General features: G+C 37.7%; 1 protein-coding gene across 6 annotated transcripts in view; it reads right to left on the reverse strand.

Moving 5' to 3' along the window:
* The window catches only part of LOC106078264 (synaptotagmin-7-like), a 465,097-nt gene that overhangs the window by 206,148 nt on the left and 236,618 nt on the right, over positions 1-22,331 (reverse strand). Inside the window, exon 1 of one of the 6 annotated variants that reach the window (XM_013239120.2) lies at positions 12,278-13,824. The exons of 4 other annotated variants lie outside the window; for them this stretch is intronic. In XM_013239120.2, coding sequence (XP_013094574.1) covers positions 12,278-12,375 — 98 coding nt within the window. In that variant the 5' untranslated portion in view covers positions 12,376-13,824. Of the gene's footprint in view, positions 1-12,277; positions 13,825-22,331 lie in introns of those variants that run through there. One more of the 6 variants, XM_013239142.2, reaches the window with a different exon arrangement.

Here is a 22,331-nt window from a genome sequence, read left to right on the forward strand (position 1 = left end):
AGCAGGGCCGGACTTAACCATTGTGGGGCCCTATGCGAAACGTATTTCGCGGAGCCCATTTTGGTAGGGATACGGATAATAAGTAAATACTAAGAGTTTGTATTTTAAATAAATTGAATATATTGAATGGCACCCCAAAATGACAATTTTGTCTATATTTGATGAAATTTTTATGAGTTTTTAAAAGAAATTTAATAATTTCCGGAGATTTCCAGGACTTTTTCATATATTTTACAATTTCAGGAGATTTCTAGGAGCTCCTGGTAAATCAGGAGGCCGCGGAAAATCTGTTATAAGTTATAAAATGGTTTAATTTAATAATTTACACCTAGGATTAGCGTGGGACATATGAAAGTGCTGGGCCTAAGGCCGGCTCTGCAAAATAGTGGAGTTTGCTACGCCGCAGGTCGACTAGTGTTATATAAATAGCCTGATCAGATCCTAGCAATGAAATTGAGATGCTACAGAAGGATCCTAGGTATCACATTTACGGACCGCATCACAAACCAAGAGATTAAAGAAAGGGTTACTATAGTGAATGGACCCCACGATGACCTACTAACTATCGTAAAAAAACGCAAGCTTAAAGTCTATGGCCATATTACAAGGTTTTCGGGGCTCGCAAAGACCTTCCTCCAGGGAACAGAACCAGGAAAAAGAAGAGTCAGACAGAGAAAGCGATGGGAAGTACAACATAAAAGAATGGACGGGCCTGCCATTGAAAGAGGTTCTATTTAAGGCAAAAAAACAGAGAGGAATGGAGAAAAACAATGAAAAAATCTTGCATAGTGCCCCAACGGTCTAACAGACTAAGGGTAAGATAAATAGAAATGGTTAAAACGACCTGGCCAGGAGTCTTGATTGTAAAAAGAGTTTACATCTATACTGTACACTTACTGAATTTTACAAACCAAAAATAAAATGTGGGTTCAGGGGGAAAATCTAGTTAACTTACGAACTTATATTTCGTATATTTTAAAAATGATTTTTAAAGATTGTTGTACAAAATGTGTATGAGAAGAAAAATAACAAAAATAACAAAAATATTCACTTTTACAATCACCTTTTTTACACACGATACTGTCGAGGGTGATTTGATATCCAATAGCGTTTGTTTTAGTTCACACTTCACACTAGGACAGTAATTACCGTGTTGGCTTGAGAAGGCATGAGCCATGCGTTCATCTTGCTGTTGTTCTCCTTTTAAAAATTATTTACTAAATTTCTTTTTAATTGTTAGTTTGATCTATCACAAATTTAACTACATGACTAGTCAAAACTAATTGATCCTGGTACACTTAATATATGCATTATTTTAAAAGTATTTTATTGTTATAACGATGTACTCGACAGATAAATAGACAAAGTTAAACAAAATGTATTATTATTATTTCGTGGTCAGCTAAATAAAAAGTTGAATAAGATTATTACAAAGACAGTTTGTGTGCAAACACAAACTCAAAATCGGTCCCAGAAGTGGTCCACCCTGGCAGGTAAAAAAAAAGGCTGGTTTCAATATTTTCAGAAAGAACATCAGAATTAAATTCTATCAAAGTCAAATGACAGAGAAAAAAACTGCTTGCTTAAGTGATTTAAAAAATTAGATTTTTCGCTTTTAGAAAAGAAAAAAGTAGCCGTTGCATCAGAACTTTGAATGGTCTAAAATATTATGATGTCTGATTTTCATTATCTTTTCTAGTTTACGACAAAGAGAGAAAGAGAGAGAGAGAGAGAGAGTCCATCGTAGTCCGATGATGACCACTCTTTTCTTCTAGGGGGCTGAGGGCTTTGCACTGGCGTTTTGTGTCTACTCATGTTGCTGGTGAGACCTATGTGAGCCCGGAATGTTCGACTGCACACTGGGCAGGTTATTCCAACTTGAGCTAGAGTCATTGACCTTGCTTTTTTTCTCTAGGCGCTTTTCTTCTGCCAGCACTGTTCTCTTGTCCTCTGCAAATTTTTGCTCTAGTGTGCACAGCGAGACGCCATGATGCTCCATCATGCGCTTCCGCCTCCCACGGGGGTCAAAGTTGAAGGCCAGAACATAATTTGGAAAACATTGCTCTTTAACCCTCTGAGACCTGACATCCACATGCATGGATATAACATTATAATCTATAACAAGCTAATTTGAGGAGACTGGAACGTCGTTTATCCCCCTTTTATATAAGCACTCGTTTGGGAAAAAAAACAAAACACTTATGTTAAAAATTGGGTAAATTTTTCTTATTTTTGAAAACTGCATATTATCGGATCTTCGATATAGTATTCGATTAGGACAAATGCATTTTATCACGTAACTTGAATCTGACAGCTTTAACTCTTTCTCTTCTAATCTACGATACCATCATTGATTTGACCTCATTAAATGAAATTAATATTTAATTTTTTTTAAACTTGACTTCGTGTTATATGAAAAGAGCATACATCTTCCCTTTAATTCTATACCAAATACAAAAGTTTCTGATTACAAACAACAAAGCTATTGAAGCCCAATTAAAACAGGGGTAGTGAAATAGTAATGAGCAAAATGAAGAATTCCTTCAAAACGTGAAAATAATTACGGAGAGAAAGAGTTAATCGTAGAGACACAATGAAGACACGGACTCATTTGTCTTGATGACGTACAGATCTGAGCTTGTGGAGTCTAGAGAGTAGATTAATTCCTTTCTTTTGTCTGCAATATATACGGTCTATAATTGGTTCATGTTTAAGGCTTAAAAATCTGATATTTCTAGTCAAATATGAAGCAGGTCACGCCATACTGAAATATTTAATGTTCATTAATTCTCACAACGTCAATAGTCATGCTATATCATTGAAACTGATGGACTTTTTTTTGTTGTTGTTTGTCTCACTTTCTTCAATGGTTCTACTTTTCTTTAAGTTGGACGTCTGCACTGGTCTCTCTACCTAGTGTCACCTTTACCTTCATCTATCAGTCTGTTGGACCGTTGGGGCACCACATCAGATCTGTTCACCGTTCTCCATTCTTGTCTTTTGTCTTATTGGGATCTCTTTCAATGACAGGCCCCTCTTAATTTATAAGTTGTCTTCCTCTTAATTTATAAGCTTTTCTTTTATCTTAATTTATAAGCTTTTTCCCCTCTTAATTTATAAGCTTTTTCCCCTCTTAATTTATAAGCTTTTTCCCCTCTTAATTTATAAGCTTTATTTTAATGACATCTTGATCTTTTCTTTGAGTCGTCTATTTCATTGAGCTTTCATTATTTCTATACTTAGAACTTTTTATTTAGTCCATTGACATGATTTTGTTTCGAGTCTTTTAATTCTCTTTTTCTTTCTTCCCCTTTCATTCTCTTTTTTCTCTTCTTGAATCTTCATCGCCTCACACTCTTTACCGCCTCTTTACCGCCTCATTAGCGTCTTTTTATCACGTCCTTCAGACGTTTCTCCTCGCCTCATCCTTAAACACAACCACGTCATTCAATCTTTCAGCCTCTTTGAGGCTGAAAGAGCCTCTTCTCTTCACAGCTCCTTCTATTAATATCCGGACTATCGGCGCGATATTGGAGCGGGCAGAGAGCATCAGATCGAATCAGTAACCCGGGCCTCTCACTACAATCTCTTTGTTCGACAAGACTGCCAGACCCCTCCCCCCCCCTCGAACTTTTTTTTTCTGCGCAAGTGACCTTCAAGCGATGCTAATTGGTCCGGAACTACTTGTCGATGTCCTGTTACTAACGAGGGTACCGAGGCTCCATCGCACGTCACTGCGGTCCAGTGGACTACAAAAACAGCCATTATCTCCAGACAGAGGTGCTCACACCTTAACAGTGAACCCCAAGTCTCGAGAGAGGAAAACTAAATGTCAACGCGTAAGAAAAACGACTGGTAAAAAAGAACCTTCTAGAATTCCTTCTATTGGCGCAAGAATTTCTTCATGGATAGAAATATGAGGGTGGAAGTTGGTCGGAAACTCAAGTTGAAAATAAAAACGGAATCTTTTATTTGAAGCAAATATTTTGCATATGGTAGTGTGGCTGGATGGCTGAGGTTGATAGAGCGTCGCGCTAATAACGCGAATGTCTTGAGCTCAATCTCAATACTGGCCAACTTTGTTGTCTCTTTATTGTTCAATGACAAATAAAATATTTGAACGTCATGTGGGAATTCATTTGTAAAACATGTGAAATATATATAATATTGGGAGATAGGAAGCATCTATTGAGTCAAATTCCATAAATTATTTTGAATCCAACGTCATCAGCTTTTAACAGACCGAAACAAACAGTATAATAAATGTGTCTGATTGAAAATATTTTCATTCATTGTTTTTGTTTAGCGCAACTTTCATGCTCAGTGCGCTATGGTCCACAGTGTGTGTGTTTGTGTGTGTATGAGTGCGTGGGGGAATATTGGAGAAGGTTTCCGTGCTGCCTTTTCAAAAGCTATTAAAAAAAAAACTTGCACGAGTCTGAATTCAAAATACAGATCTCGAGCCTCCATCATGGAAGGCCGTTCTTATAAAAAGTACTTCTAGAAATAAAAGATTGTTTATTAAAAAAAATTCTATAGTTAAAAATTATTAGCGAATGACCTAATTCTTTGCACAAGGTTTATATCCCCATAGCTTAGTATATTTTCTATGTCAAACAAATTTAATTAATTGCGACTAAACATTTCTATTGATTCATGTGTTGTCGTCAACAAGGAATTATTGTTAAATTCAACTTGATCCAAGAATGGGAAATTAGGAGAAATAGCGTGTACAAGATTCGACCCAGTGAGAAAGAGTGAAATAATATAAGCAAGTTAACAAATGTTATATTAATTGTGTCATGATTAGAACTCTTGTCGAACAAAAACTAGATTTTTAAAGATCCATTTTGTTTATAGTTCATTGATTATGTTAAATGTTTTTATGTTAAGAGACTTTACAGGAAGTCTTGTTTACTCCGTACAGTCTTAAAACCGGCCTGTGGCGTCCATGCTTCTGAATGTATCGTGCACGCTATGCTCCTTGTTGTTCCATGGTTACCATGGATACTGTGTAGAAGAGAAAATCTGTGGGGATTTTATGTTTTTTTTTGTCAAACTCTAATTGCGAACTTAAAAACATTCTTTGGTGATTTTGTTGTAAATGGTCTATGGGGCGAGGCACATTGTTTGCGTTCATTTGTGACCATCACAACGACAAATGGTCTTTCAATGTCACGAGGCATGTCAAGAGCTTCACAATGACTGCCAAGCCGAGTGGTATGCGCTCTGGACTGACTTCTCGATGGTCCCAGGTTCGGACTTTGCCCGAGGCCATCCCCCGCCCATTTTTTAGGAGTTTTGGGCTTGGATGTAATAAACGTCCATAGTGAAGGGACATTTGAGCCATGTAAACATACAGAGCTCAGATACAAACAAATATATTTCTACGTATTTAAACCATCGCTTTAAAAGCTATACAAAGCTATGGTCAGAACGAATATTTTGATATAACTATAGTGGACATTTCTTGTCACGGAAAGTTTGTCCAGTCAGATTTTGTAGGAAAAAGTCACGCTGTCAATTACAATAACATAAATACAAGAGTTTCGGATGGATTTTTTTTTTTTGGTAATGAAGGTCTTTCTGATCACGCAAAGGTTGTCTTGCTTCGTCAGCGTTTAGTTTTCTTTGCTTATAAGTAAAATGTCAGTCTCCGACAAGTATCCGAACAACAATCGTTTTAAAATGTTTCAAAACAGAATATTTAGATAACATGTTTTAAGAAATGTGAGACAAAATGATTTAAGACAATATTATAAGACAGAATGTGTTAAAACAGAATGTTCCAAGACAGAATGTTCCAAGACAGATTGTTCCAAGACAGAATGTGTTCAGACAAAATGCTCCAAGACAGAATGTGTTCAGACAAAATGTTCCAAGACAGAATGTGTTAAGACAGAATGTTCCAAGACAGAATGTGTTAAGTCAGAATGTTCCAAGACAGAATGTTCCAAGACAGAATGTTCCAAGACAGAATGTGTTAAGACAGAATGTTCCAAGACAGAATGTTCCAAGACAGAATGTGTTAAGACAGAATGTTCCAAGACAGAATGTTCCAAGACAGAATGTGTTAAGACAGAATATTCCAAGACAGAATGTTCCAAGACAGAATGTGTTAAGACAGAATGTTCCAAGACAGAATGTTCCAAGACAGAATGTGTTCAGACAGAATGTTCCAAGACAGAATGTGTTAAGACAGAATGTTCCAAGACAGAATGTTCCAAGACAGAATGTTCCAAGACAGAATGTGTTAAGACAGAATGTTCCAAGACAGAATGTTCCAAGACAGACAGTTCCAAGACAGAATGTGTTCAGACAAAATGCTCCAATATAGAACGATGCAAGACATAAAAAATCAAAACAAAATTTCTTAAGACAAAACTTTTTAAGACAGAATGCTAGAGAGAATCCTTTAATACCAAACGTATTTCTTTATCTTAAAAAAAAAGCATTTTCCTCACAAGAAAAAGAAACCTGCAAAAGATGAGCTTGAAATTTTGAAAAGATGAATCTTGCTGGGTAAAAAAACTCTTATAATGAGAGAATGATCACATTATTCCCTAAACACGCATCAGTATCGATTCTAAATTTGCTTCATTTACTGATAGGAAGCTCCAGATTTCTACTTTCGATACCTCCAACAGACGTCTCTATGAAACACGGCCAATTAAATAACAAAAAATATGACTACTTCAGATCAATAAAGCCGGCATGTAGATAAGACACAGACTGCAATTCGTTCTGGAAGCATACGATCATGTTGACTTGTTTCAAACACTATAGACAAAAAAAAAATGGATGAGTCTCATTGAATCTTTTTGGAACAGTGGCTGCTATCCAATATATAAGAATGCCATATGTCTGCAAAGTCCAATGGATCTAAATCAAATCCCTTCTTTTTAACTCTTTCTCTCCTAACTGACGATACCAGCGTTGATTCAACCAGAATGTGGTAAATAATTACGGAGAGAAAGAGTTAAAGAATGCTTTTGTATAACGTTCCCCCTTTCAGGCCTTGCGATCTATAGGGAATATGATGTTAAGGTCATCTGGTACTTTGACCAACGGTTAACTAGCAGGATGTCATGTGATCAGCACAACGACCAACCGCCTTAACTTTCCCCAACTTAAGTCAGGTACCCATTAGATTTGGGTGGACTCAGGGGCGCCCAAAAAATCCCGAAATTCAAAATCCCAGTCTTTCGGGATAAATTCGAACTCAGGACCCCAAGTTCGGAAGCCAAACAATTAACTACTCAGTCACCGCCCCGCCCCCCCCCTTTCCCTGCATTTGTATATCTCAACTTTTATTCTTAATATGCTCAGTGCGCTAGTGTTCAATATTTTTTAAAGACATGTAGCGGGTTGGGTAGATGGTTTCTGAGAGAAGCTTTCTGTGTTGACTTTGCTTACCAAATAAAACACAATTCGAATCGAGATTCAAACTCTAGCCCCTAGTGATGGGTAGCCAGGCGGTTTATGCCAGTCAGTTACACATTAAACCAAAGATGAAGAAGAAAGCTTTTATGCTTGGTTTAGGTTATGTCAAGTTTGGGTTTAAGTTTAGTTTAGGTTTGGGTTTAAGTTGAGTTTAAGTTTGGTTAGGTTGGGTTTACTTTTGATTTAGGTTGTGCTTAAGTTTGGTTTAGTTGGGTTACCTTTGTGTTGGCCATATGGCTACGCCTTTGTTTTACGAGCTAAAAACAAAAGAGTAAACACTATTATTATTATTATTATTATTATTATTATTATTACTATTATTATAGCTTTTATATAGCGCTACTTTCATGCTTATAGCATGCTCAGAGCGCTTTTGGTCCATTCTCATTTGTGGACCAGTGGGGGGAGGAGGTATCTAGGAGTTGGTTTTCCGTGCTGCCTTTAGGCGCTCAGTAAGCACAACTCTGCCCGAGTCGGGTGTCGAACCTGGAGCCCGCTTCTAGGTTGCCAAGCCAAGCCAAGACAAGTTCAAATTCACTATTGTGAATTGTCAAGAGAATGTTTTTGAAGACAAAGGCATAGCCATATAGTCGACACCACAGCCAGCCAGTCTGTAAAAACAATAAATTACCATGAGCAGATTGCAACTCATAAATCAAAGATTGCCAAGAAAGTGCTGACTAATCCTGAGTGTGTGAAAACTGTTAAGATATTGAGTGGTCGAGAGTGGTTACGTCTTCGGTTTATTTATTACGATAAGGGTTCCAATTGTGAGGGGGGGGGGAACACTTTCATATTTTCGTGAATGATAACACACAGGTCGACGAGTTTAATGTTTTTTGAATTGAAGAGGTTGGTAGTTGTGTTATAAACACAGCACTCTCGTAAACCTTCCTACGACATGTTAGTCAAACTATGAGTATATTGAGGTAATATTTTATTTTTTATTTTTTTTATATATAAATATAAACTGACAAACTACAAAGAAAAAATAACAAAAGAGAAAACAAAAAGAGAAACATAAAAAGACAGAATAGAAATACAGAAAGAAGAAATTCGAACTGTCAAATCACCGAAACGGCGAACATAAGATGACGGAACAGAAAAAGAAGAACAGAAAAATGACATTATGCAAAAATGTGAAACCAAACTGATAAAATACTTAGACAATGTAAAATTGATAAATTTTTAAACCATTTTAATAGTATAAAGGGTAGCATACTTAAATTTTAAAGCCCAAACTGGAAAAGGGACAAGCAAAGGAAACCGAAATCAAGTTTGGACAGTTTCTGAACAATGTTAACCTTATCTGTTGTGTATCCCGGAACTAACGTTTTTGTCTTATGTGTTGTGGGTAAAAAAAAAAGATCCTTCCGAATGAATCCCAAAAACATCGTTCGTCTACAACAAAGGACAATGGACAACCCAGTGATCGTCAAGTGTGGACAGTTTATGACCAATTTTAACGTGAACTGTTGTGTAAACCGTAAACTTATGTTAGAGTCGTATGTGTTGTTGGCAATGCAATCTCTTCAGTACTGAATAAACATAACATTAAAAAAAAAAAAAAAAAAGGCAAAGAAAAGAGTCCTAAGGCCCAAGGATTCCTATGATGATAAAGCTAAAATTGAATAGCGCAAATTCTAAGGTTTCCTAAAAAAAAAAAAATTTAAGAAAGACTCCGACAAAGTCTTTAACAATATCTTTAAAAATGTTTTCACGAAATGGAAGGTTTACTTACATTTTAAATGTTTGAAACACAGTACAACAAAACACTTCACAGTAAAGAACTTTTTGTAGAGAAGCAAGAAAAACATAATGATGTGTTTAAAAAAAAAACAACTCTTCTTTACATAACGTATAGAGCAGAATTCTCTTAATAACAAAGCAATGTTAGATTAAAAAAAAACAATGGAACATTGTTTTCTCCCGCCCCCTACCCCGAGAAAGAATCCTGGTTAAGCAAATGCATAGATATACCTGGCTTTATAATATTCCAATGATAAGCCTTTAGATCGACATTTAGAAGACGATGCGCAAAAAGCTCCTGAAAATTAATTTATTAAACTATTGAATCAATAATGCCCTACGTTACGCCCCGAACGCGTTAGTCCTTTCAAGAACGCGTTAGTCCTTTCAAGAACGCGTTAGTCCTTTCAAGAACGCGTTAGTCTTTTCAAGAACGTGATAGTCTTTTTAAACCCGATGTTGGTTCTAGACTTAGATCTAGTTATCTAGTCAACTTTACATTTCTTTTTTTTACTTAAAAAAATTTGAGTTTTCCCCATATATCAACTGTTACCATTTGCAGGAAAACCGTTAGAGCCGTTGTTTTTTAGATCATCGTCCAGGTTCCACCCTCCATCTTCAATAAAGTTGTGACTTGAATAGCGGTATTGTTAAAAAAAAATATTCATTCATTATTTGACGCAGACACAAGTTATACAGCGTGTTGTTCTTTTAACGTTCCGCATTCGGGCATCATGTGGAGGACTGCGATGCAATGTGACACAGCTAAATAGATTTATGTAACTTCAAAACAGAAGAATTCGACTTTTCTCAGATTGCTTTTAGGAACAAGAGAATGAGGAATATTGAACACTGTATGACTGGGAAAGTATTCCCAGAAGCCCGGATTACAGGAAGACGGCATAGGATTGAAGAAAGTAAAAATGAAGAAGAGAACAGAAAGAGAGAGAGAGAGAGAGAGAGAGAGAGAGAGGAGATAGACACAGACAATAGAAGTGAACAAATGAATGTGGACATAAAGAAAGTTTACGGTTATCACAGAGTTAAGTTGATTTCCCAAAGTTATCAGTTGTTGTTTTTTTTTTTTTCATAATACTTTTACTGTGGAGTATTCAATAGACAAGAAAAAATACAAACTTAGAGTGTGGAAGAAGAGAAAGGTAGAGACGAAATTAGAACGGAGAGAAAGAGACAGAGAATAGAGATAGACAGACAGACAGACAGACAGACAGACAGACAGATAGATAGATAGATAGATAGATAGATAGATAGATAGATAGATAGATAGATAGATAGATAGATAGATAGATAGACAGACAGACAGACAGACAGACAGATAGATAGATAGATAGATAGATAGATAGATAGATAGATAGATAGATAGATAGAGATAGATAGATAGATAGATAGATAGATAGATAGATAGATAGATAGATAGATAGATAGATAGATAGATAGATAGAGCGATAGATAGATAGTAGATAGATAGATAGATAGATAGATAGATAGATAGATAGATAGATAGATAGATAGATAGATAGATAGATAGATAGAGCGATAGATAGATAGGTATAGATAGATAGATAGATAGATAGATAGATAGATAGATAGATAGATAGATAGAGCGATAGATAGATAGGTATAGATAGATAGATAGATAGATAGAGAGATAAATAGAAAGAGAGAGAGAGATGGCTATAAAAAGTAAAAGAATTAAATCTTGGTGGTTAAACTCACAGATTTTATGAAACGAAGCAAATAATGTATTGTTATAAATAAAGATTGGTCACACATTATTTCCATCTCAACATTAAGCTTCTCTATTGTTATTTGCTTATATTAATAATCACTATTATAGAAATAATTAAAAGCTTATTTACGAAGAATTCTTGTTTGAATGTATGTATATATAGTAGATCAATTAGTGGGAATATAATTTAAAACAATTTAAATAAAACAACTTTCAATTTGGGAATAACAATGTTTCTCATAATTAAACAAAGATGTAAATGGTTTTCATGGAAACTTATTAAAGATGGCCGCTTCTAGGAACTCTGACTCTATGTATATTGATATATCATTTCATTCACTTCTATTCAATTTTTCCAGTGTACTGTCAACCTTGAAAATTTAAGATTGGAGATATTTTCAAGAATGTCTACATTGTAATGTATTCTTTCAACTCTTGGTCCAAATAACCTACTCGTGTCTTTTGTGTAGTCTTAGTGTTATTTATATGGGCATGGGAGAGAATACGCGGTAAAAGCAAGTTAACGCCCCTTTAAAGTTGAAACAATTAAAAGTTATCAAGAAGTTTTTTTTTTACTGTATCAGCCCCTTGTGTAGCAAAAAGACCATATTTTTGACATTGTGTTTATGTGTATGTGTTTGTTATTAGTATGTAGAGTTATTCCCCTTGGTAAGAAAGTTCATATCAGAGTGTTGTGTGTAACCTCGTACTGTGAGAGTGTGTAAATAAATTGACTCATGAATCTGGCGTTATAGTGTTGTTGTTTATAGTTATTAAGTGTAGCGTTTCTAGTTTAACACCTATGTCATCAGACCAACAACCTGTCCCATAGGCGCCGTCAGAAATATTTGTGCTCCAGACATCTGGGTACGTGTGGCTACCTCTTCCTTCCCCAACCCCCACATGCCGAATACATTTAACTCTTTCTCTCCGTAATTATTTTTCCACATTTTAAAGGAATTCTTTATTTTGCGCATGACTATTTCACTACCCTGTTAGGATTGGGCTTCAATAGCTTTGTCGTTTGTGATCAGAAAATGTTGTATTTAGTGTAGAAGTAAAGGGAAATGCATGCTCTTTTTATAGAATTCAAAGTCAAGTTTAAAAAAACTAATATTAATTTAATTTAATTAGGTCAAATCAACGATGGTATCGTCGATTAGGAGAGAAAGAGTTTAATATGTATATAAGATGCATAAAAAAGGGTGAACCCTCCCTTCTTTCGGGACCTCGGACTAAAAGTTTTATTTGCCTCTCCTGCCTGAACGGTCCCACAGGGTAGAAACGGCCCTGGTAACAAACAGGGAGGCTAAGACTGGTTTACAATACTCTCACCCGTTCACTTGCTCCTCGCTGTCGTCTGCCTCCTCTTCCTCGCTCTCCTCTTCGAATGAACTGATGCATGTCAGCCGTGACGTGGCGTTGGACAGCATGGCGCTGGCTGCTTCACAGCCAGAAGGCACCAAAAACCACGAGCTTATAGATCACCAAGGAAGAATCACAATGAACCTGCACAGTATTGGATACATCCCATTCGTATTCCCATTATAATCCAATGTACTCGAATGAAGACACAACACAACACAATAACTAAATTTGAATTTTCCACGATCCCGAAATCTAGTCGAGAAATCACAGCTCTAAGAAGTCATCCATATTTGTTTTTTGTGTTTTTTTTTCCTCTGTCAAGAAAAGAGCCAATCAAGGAACACTACTGAGTCAAATCGCTAAGCGCTAATAGTACTTTGGTTACATTTAGCAGCCCCGAATCTTGGGTAGATGAATAATTGATGACTTCTAAAGTACACTTGCACCTCTAGATCACATTAAGACGACAAGATCTAGATCAAAATTGTCAAGACAGTTTGAAGACACATTAAAGACTTAACTTTATTTATTAATGAAGAAAAAAGAAAAGTAATGTAAAAAAAAATACTAATTTAGTTTTGTCAGATGTTTGGCTATATAAGTAGCATAAGAAGCAAATCCTTATGCAATTAGTGCACACCAGATCTAAATCTTCTCCCGTATTCTATATATCTCACTTCTGTTTCTTCTCTTTTGCTGCAGAGCCACTATATAACCCTCTGTTTTCATACTTTCTTTCTTGTTTTTTTTTCTCTCTCTCTCTCGTTTACGCCGGTCAATACTACCCTCTCTCTCTCTCTCTCTCTCTCTCTCTTTAGATTTGGATTGGTCTCTCCCTTGTGCCCTCATCTGTGTTATGATTTGTTTGTCTGTCTACATGTCTCCGCTTAATAATTTTGCATCGATCTAATTGATTTGTTTTCATGCCCGTAGGTCTGTCTCTCTAATGGCCTCTCTCTCTCTGTGTAAACCTATCCTGAACTTCATGGTCTCTTAGGACGAGTGCGAGACTATCAGCTACATGTATACTGTATAAGTGAATGCATACAGTAGCTCGACAGTGTTGATAGTGGAAGTGTTAATATTGTTTTTGTTGTGAGTACCACGACCCTCTAACCACGACTACTCATGCCGCTCTAACCACGACTTCTTATACCACTCTAACCACGCCTACTTATACCGCTCTAACCACGCCTACTTATACTGCTCTAACCACACCTACATATACCGCTCTAGCCACGCCTACATATACCGCTCTAGCCACGCCTACTTATACCGCTTAACCAGGCCTACTTATATCGCTTTAACAATACCTACTTATACCGCTGTAACCACGCCAATTTATACCGCTGTAACCACGCCTATTTATACCGCTGTAACCACGCATATTTATACCGCTGTAACCACGCCTACTTATACTGCTCAAACTATTCTCCCTTACAAATTTACAAACCATGTTGTTCATTGTCCAATATGTGCAACACATACAAATTATTTCCATTGCTCACAAATCATATCTAGTATACATCAGTCGTCATAAAGACCTAATCATAACATTAAAGACTCAATCTCTGAAATGATCCGAAACTGATCTGTCCTTATTTTAACGGTTCAACCCCCCCCCCAACACACCCATAGCACTTTTTCATTCTCTGATTTTTTAAAATCAATTATTATAATAGGACTCTTGACGTGTGTCCATGGCGCCCTAATGGTGCTGTTATGAATACATTTAAACAAAATGTTGGTTTCTTCTCTTATTTTCATGTTGAGCTTGTGATAGTCAGAGAAAGCTTTATCAATCATAAATTCTATGTCTGCGGGTCTAGACTGGTCTGCAAGATCCTCGCAAGGTTTACAATTGTTCATATACAGGGCCGGCCCTAGCTATTGCGGGGCCCTAGGCGAAACGGAATTGCGCGGGGCCCAGTCTGAGTAGGGATAAGCATAACGTCAAAATTAAGATTTTATATTAGAGAATACATTCGTATTTGCAATAAAATTTTTATTGAATGAAAGCTGATAATGCCTTTTTTTTCTATCGCGCATAGTATTGGAACCCCAAAATGACAATTTTGTCTATTTTTCAGGAGATTCTTTATGAGTTTTCAGGACATTTTAATAATTTCAGGAGATTTCCAGGACTTTTTGATATATTGTGCAATTACAAAAGATTTCCCGTAGGCCCTGGGAAATCAGGAGGCCGCGGAAATCCGTTATTATATATAAGTTAATATGTTTATATTTTAAAATTTACTCCTAGAATTCGCGCGGGCCTATGAAAGTGCGTGGCCCACTGCGACCGCACAGGTTGCAGTGGCTTAAGTCCGGCCCTGTTCAAATATGACATCAGATGGGAAAAGGGGGGGAGGGAGACTTTTAGAACTCAATTATGCCAACAAAGCTGAAAGATTCTATTGTTTTGTTATGAGGAACGAAGGTCTATGTCCCAAACACGTTTAAAACTATCGCTAGTCGTGTAGTAAAGATCGATAATCCATTTGAAAGTCTGCAACTAACCAATGGGTTATTTCCCTTGCGGTTGTCCCTCTCTGGGCTGCTAAGAAAATAAAACTGACCGAGTGTTGAATCAGGAACACGGGAGACGATCATTGAGGGCGTTCCCACACGTTTGCCCCCCCAGTAATGTATGACCCTTAAGTAGCCTGCTGTTGACCACGTCATTGACAGCAGCTAAGAATTACTCTAATAGTCGGCACGTACTATATTGCCTCTTTAGTGGGGCAATCATTGAATGTGAGTTAGCATGTTTTGAAATGCAATATCTTGGTTAAGAACAGTGTTATTTTTATTCTATCGCCTACCCAAGTGAGAGTTTCCTTGGGGCACCAAGGCTGACTTTTATCCACTGCTGGCTTCAAATGATGAGCTTTTTTACTCATTGGACAACCACATAGTCTGTTTTCGTTTTCTTCGCTTCCTGTCGCCTGGTTATACGCATTGTAGGATTGTTTTTGTAAGAAACGTAATTGTATGTATTGCCAAAAAAATTAAGCTTTGGTTATTGGATCCCTATAATGATTCTAATAGGCCTATAAGGCAATGTTTTGAAGTAGTTGCAGTCTACATTTTTACATATGAAGTGCATCGCTTGTCTGGCGTTTATCGACAATGTATGCCTGAGTGGTTGTGTGGTATACCTTCGGGATTGTCGTCTAGTAAGTGAAGGGTTTGAAACCTGCTCGCTGACATGACCTGCGTGCTAAAGGGTTTACGTAACGATCTTCATTTATGAACGAATGTCTGAAAATTTAAGTCAAATATAGTCATTGCGAGTTCAGCATCAGATTTAACTTTACTTATCTCTTAGTCTGTTAAACCGTTGGGACACCACACATGATCCGTCGACCGTTTCTCTAGATTACTCTGTCTTTTGCCTTGACTAGAATATTTCGATGGCAGGTCCGCCCATTATTAAAAGTTTTTTTTCCATCATTTTCGACCTGCCTCTTCTATCCCTGGTACTCTTCGCTGAGAGAAAATTCTACAAGCCCCGAGGACTTCGTGATATGTCTATTTAGTTATAGCTTGAGTTTTATTTTTGACAGTGGTCAGCATTATACCATATAACCAATTTAAACTTTAACGACAGAGGACCGAGAGTGTGGGTTTGTATTTTATTATTAAAATAACTCAAGTATTGATAATTGATATTTTATTCTATACAATCTTTAGTCCTTGGTTGTTGTTGTTTATTTGTAAAACGCAGATCTCCTTAAATTAGTGGAAGCGTGGTCGAGAGGCTAAGTACGCTTGAACTTGGCTTGGCTTGGCTGCCTATGAAGGGGGTTCGAGGTTCGACACCCGAGCCTAAAGGCAGCACAGAAAACCTTCTTCCAGACACACACACCCCGGTCTATTCACACCATAGCGCTCTGAGCAGCGCTACATAAAAGCTATAATGTATTTTATTTATTTTAATTTTACTAACGGCCAATTAATTCATAGTTATTACAATAATTTTTTTTTCGACACGTGCTGCGAACAGCATTACCGACAAAAAAATCGTTATGTCCAATAGAACCGATGGCAAAAGTTCCCCGAACAATTTCCGTTGGATGTTAATTTAAATAATAGACCATATCTCTTTAGGAATGGAGGGCATTGGAGTGAAAGTGGTGTCTTGTATCCAAACTAATTTCCCAGCGAGGCTAAGTGCTGAATTAATTACGGTCAAACTAGAGTGTTTAACTCATCATTGTCCAGTACCAGGTCCTAAAGTACTGAATGATATATTAGATCTTCGTACCCAGTTTTGAAATTGATTTTCTTTCTACAATGTCATTGGCGCGAGGCATGAAACAGGTCGTCTGCTGTCATGTAGACGATCAAAATGTAATAAATTCGAAATAAATTTGTTCTCAAGTATGTACTCTTAAAACAAACGTATTTGTTCTGATATACACGCTCACACAAATACACTAAAGAAGCTGGACATTAGAGATTTTCTGAATACCTAAAACCAGGGGTTCTTAGCCTGTGCGTCGCGACCCCCTTGGGGGTCGATTGACGATTTGCCAGGGGTCGCCTAAGACAATCGAAAATATGGATTGTTATTGTCTACTCTTCTATTTCTGTAGGTGAGTGTGTGTGTGGGGGGGGGGTCGCGGCAGAGTGGTGGATTATAAAAAGGGGTCGCCGAGCTTAAAAGGTTAGAACCGCTGACCTAAACAATACGAAAGACAAGAAATTGATCTTCCCTGTTGCCAACTTTAGCAAAAAAAACCCCAGCTTTAAGTTTATTTTACATCTCTGCGTGACAGTTGATATTCGTATCAATTTCCCTCTATAACCGCGAGTTATTTGCCCATTTATATTTGAAAAAGTTGTACTGCATAGAATGAACGTGTATTGTTAAGTAAAGTCCCCTTTCCGACTTTGTGATGTAAAGTTCATCTGTTTCTGTGGCCTACGAGGGTGTCATGTGGCTAGCACAATCACCAACCGCCTTTACTTTTCCCCAACTAATGTCAGGTACCCATTAGGGCTGGTTGGACTCAGAGGCACCCAAGATCCCGAAATTAAAAATCTCAGTCTTCACCAGGATTCGAACCCGGGACACCAGTTTCAGAAACCAAGCGCTTTAATACTCAGCCATCGCGCCTCCTGAACGTGAATCTTAGACCATTAGTTTCTGCAGTGGTACAAAGTGCAGACTAAATAGCATATACCTTTTTAAAAACAAATCTTATTAAACACTTCTTTTATTCTGTACACCGGATGCAGAAAACAGCTGGCTATTTATAGTTTTTACGTCATGTATGAAATAGCGAATATTTTTTTTTCGCTAAGACATTGAATTAATATGTCATAATGTTACAGGGGAAATGCCAGTTCCACTTCAAGATAGACAAACCAATTAAGAATGATTTAATTTTTTAAAGTTATCGCTTTGCAATCTTATAAATCATATCAAGAGACTAAATAGAATGTTTCTTTTTTCTTGACTTTGAATCTTTTATACTTCACGTTTTAACTCTTTTTCTCCGTAATTATTTACCACATTCTGGTGGAATCAACGCTGGTATCGTCAGTTAGGAGAGAAAGAGTTAAGGTTCGCTCTACGGAGCTAGCTATTGTTGTTATTAGTTATTATTTTGAGTGCCGAGCAGACCCAGAATTAGGACTTAACAGCTCACTACGTTGGGTGCAAGGTACAATATTTTTTTATTAGAATCCTGACCATGGCACGAAACACTACCCCCCCCCCCGAGACAACAGCACCGCCTAGCAGCAAAACAGGACAAGGTGAGCTGACCACACCATCGTCTAGATACCTTAAAGAATAAACTTTTTGATCGGTGTTTGATATATATATATATATAGTGCTTTTTTTTTTTTGTAAATAAAATAATTGGTGCCGGCACTCAGTGATGGATTGCCTAACTTTTAACAACTAATAAATTAATAATAAACGTTAAAAATACAAGAAAAGTAACAACGTTTTGAAAAAGGTGCCGGTACGGCGTACCGGTGCGTACCGTCACAAAAAAAAGCACTATATATATTGTAAGCTTCATATTGGTATGTTCTGTTTGAAAACTCTTGTATGTCTGATTTTTTATGTTTCTGTCTAGGACCCAGCTACGTTCAGCTTAGCGCACTTAGATTTTAAAAGCTTAAGCAACTATTGTTCGTATTCTAATGAAGTTTTGATGTTGTATCCCATTGATCACAACTAATGACAGTGACAGATCTGTTGTTTAGACCGAGTAAACGAGGGATGTGTCAAAAGCAACTTGTCGTTCCCGAGCGTGTCACTCCGCTCCAGTCTGCGTGACACAAGAACGCGGCGAACCGACGCACTTACGGATGCACGAGATAAAAGTCATGTAATGGGTTGCGACAACATGCCACCCGGTCACGGTCTGGTGATTGCCTAGCCACGCGGGACTAACGAGCGGGAGATGAAGATGGACTCTCGTCTGCTGTTGTCTTTTGATGTGTGACTAATAGCATTGTACTTGAAATGTCAATTAGTTGTGATAAGGCACGATACATGTTATATTTAAATGACGTGCTACGTCGTAATTGGCGAGTACATGAATACATTAGAGCGAGCAAAGGTTGGATTGTTCAGGCATTTAGTTGACATGATTCAGTATGCCTGGTCGTGCGGTTTGCGTGATGGACTGTCATTCGGACTTATCGATGGTCCCGGGTTCAAACCCTGCCTGCTCCCATCCCCCGTCGTCCTGCGGGAGGTTTGGACTAGGAAGTAATTATCTTCAACTCTGAAGGAACATCCGAAACATGTAAAACATTTTACAAACAACATTTTACAAAAGATTACCCTTCGTGGTATTGGAGAAGTAGTTCGCAAACAGAATCAACGAAAGTAAAGTGCCCCTTGATACATTAATGCGGACGGATTCTAATCGAGAGGAGTAAAGAGGTCAAGATGACGATATTTTCAAGAAGTGCTTCAAGAGAAAGAAGACGTTTGTCATATTTCAATAGGATAAAGAAGACGTCTTCCTGACATTTTTAGACTAAATAAATACTTTTTAATTGTGATTTGTTTCAAAATAGAAGACAAGGCCGAACTGCATTCAGACCGCACATACACCAGACTTCGCATAGGGCAGAACGCATACTGACAAAACCGAGTAGCCTACAGACCAACTACATTCACACCGCTTACCAGCCATCCTGCGCACAGACCCGTCTATTGACACAAAGCTTAATACGCGTTGTCTCTTGATTTTTTTGTGAAAACAGAAAACCAATACATACATAGAATTTTGTAGGTTTTTTTTTTTGTTTTTTTTTTTTGCTTTGTTTTTTTTTTTAAAGATATATTAAAATTATGCAAATTTCAAAAATCAAAATTGTGACCATTAGCTTTATGCCAATCAAAATGCTGAACAAATGTAGAGACATGCCTATACTGGTTGAAAAAGTCTTATTATCTAAAAAAAAAAATTGATAATTTATTCTCTTGATTTAATAATACTCTGATTGCATGCCTAGAATCCTAGAAAGTGAATGCTTAAAAAAAAAAAAAGCAATCCTCAATTATAATCCATTGAATATAAAAATTTGAAATGACAGGATGAACATCCAGAATTTATATTATCCAGTTTTTTGTGAGCACTACATGCGATGAACACAATCTGAACATTCTTTGAACACAATCTGAACATCGACTACGCGAGAATCATGAACACAATGTCACTGACTTAAACACAACGGAATAAATGAACCAGTCCAAGACAGGGGCCGATAACCACCAGATGAAAAAAAAAACAGACGACAAAAGTCCGCGGGACAAACACACACACACACACACACACACACACACACATTCAGAGTTACATAACAGAAATGTATCACTCACACACACACACCACACGCACACATGCAGACTCACAACGCAGGGCCGAGCCATCGTAAAACCAAGTGAGCCACGTCACGTGACTTTACGCTCACTTCCCCCCCCCTCCTTTTTACTCCCCACACCCAAAGCTATGGAGGACAACTCGTCGAGGGCATTGGAAGCTGCTGAAGCGAGGCGACAAATTGAGACGACGAAAACGACAAGTGACGTGTGCATGGTCTCTGCCGGGAGGAGAAGGTGGGGGGGGGAGAGGAACATGGAAGAACTGGGGGGGGGGGGCTATCAGAGTTGGGGTGAGTGAGGAATAGGGGACAGCAGAGAATCAAGATGTCGTGAGTACCTTCTAAAGGACCACGGTGACGTTAGCGAGGACATAAGGACATTAAGTAGGACACAAAGACCTAATGCTGCTGCTGTCGTTAACAGTACCCTAACAGTACCCTAACAGTACCCTAACAGTACCCTAACAGTACCCTAACAATACCCTAACCGTGCCATAACAATACCCTAACAGTGCTTCAACTTCTGGAGCCCGCACTGCTAGTTTGAAGACAGGAACAACATGAAAATCCATAGTGGCGCAAAGTAGATTACGACAGGCAACATCCGGTTGACACCAATCTTAATAGGCTGTTGCTACCCAGAACTAGAGCATAATAATGTGTTAAAAGTGGCGGCAGTGGCCCATTCAAGGAGAGGGAAGCTTTTCACTTCCGGTTACAAGCATTGATTTTAATATTGGGTCCTTTTTATTAGATCTGGGTATTTAGAGCATTGTCTAAAGAATTTATTTTTTTTAATCTATATTTTTAGGTAAAAATAGTAATCGAAATCGACGCCCTGATACAGCGTTGTATCGATACTCAGCTGGGTATCAGCTGACAGGCCTTCAATTATTAGATGTTTAAATATGCAATTCGTTGACCTGGCTATGATTACCACACAATATAGCTCGAGTATTGAGACAATGTTCAGCCCCTCTGTGGGAAATTCGTATCTTGTGGTGTGTGTGTGTTTGTGTTTGAGTGATTGTGTGTGTCCTAAACGGAAGTGATGTCAGAAAACGTTGCGCGAGTAATTAGCGAGGGAGAATATTTAAATAATATAGAGAGACTACATCACTTTAGAAGTAGAGGGGATGAGGGGGGGGGGAGAGTGGTTAGATCAGGGAGGAGTGTCTTGTGTCCAAAGTAATGCCATAGCCAGACTGAAGATGTCACTAACTTCCTCTAGAGTTTAGTGGGCTTTATTTTTACACTGGATAGTTCTCCAGTCCTTTCATTACTTTATCGATTTTTTTTTTTCAAAAATGCTCTAATTTTTAATGTGTGTCACTCTGTCTGTCTCTGTTCCTCTCTCTTTCTCTCTCTTTCTTTTTTCATTTTCTCTCTCTACTATTTTTCCTCTTTCCTTCTTTCTTTCTCGATCTCTCTTTCTCTCGCTTTTTCTCTCTTTAGCTTGCACACTTTAAAAAAATATCCCTTTCATACAGGGGCGGACTGGGTGTTAAAATTGGCCAGGGCATTTCTATCCGGTCCGCAAATTGTGTACCATATGATGGGCATCTATTTCTACGTCTACCGTCCTCTAAAATATTCTGTTCAGTTTGATGATGTATCGATAACTGAACGTATGCATACAATTCTGTATCAATGGTATGCGAGCAGGATGTCATGTGGCCAGCACAACGACCAACCACTTTTACTTTCCCCATCTAAAGTCAGGTGCCCATTAGAGTTTGGTGAACTCAGGAAGCCTCCTTGAAATTCCGAAATTACAAATCCCAGTCTTCAGCAAGATTGGAACCCCGGGAACTCTCGGTTTGGAAGCAAAGCGCTTTAACACTCAGTTACCACGCCTCCAAACTGTAATGGGTACCTGACATTAGTTGTACTGGTCACATGACACCCTGCTCGTTAAACGTTGGCCATAGAAACAAATGACCATTACATCATCTGTCCCACAGATCGCATGGTCTGATACGGAAAATTAGCAAAATTTTTTTTTCTACTGTGTTTACTTTCTCTCATAGAAATCTACGTTTCTCTCTGAACCATCCTCTCTCTTAGCATATTTCTCTCTTTGTTTCTATCTCTTTTTTAAGTTTTCACCTTTCCTGCATTTTTCTCTCTCTAATTGTTAGCCTATTCTTCTTTGACT

The sequence above is a fragment of the Biomphalaria glabrata genome, chromosome 6 (assembly GCF_947242115.1).
Source record: "Biomphalaria glabrata chromosome 6, xgBioGlab47.1, whole genome shotgun sequence".
Classification (NCBI taxonomy): domain Eukaryota; kingdom Metazoa; phylum Mollusca; class Gastropoda; family Planorbidae; genus Biomphalaria; species Biomphalaria glabrata.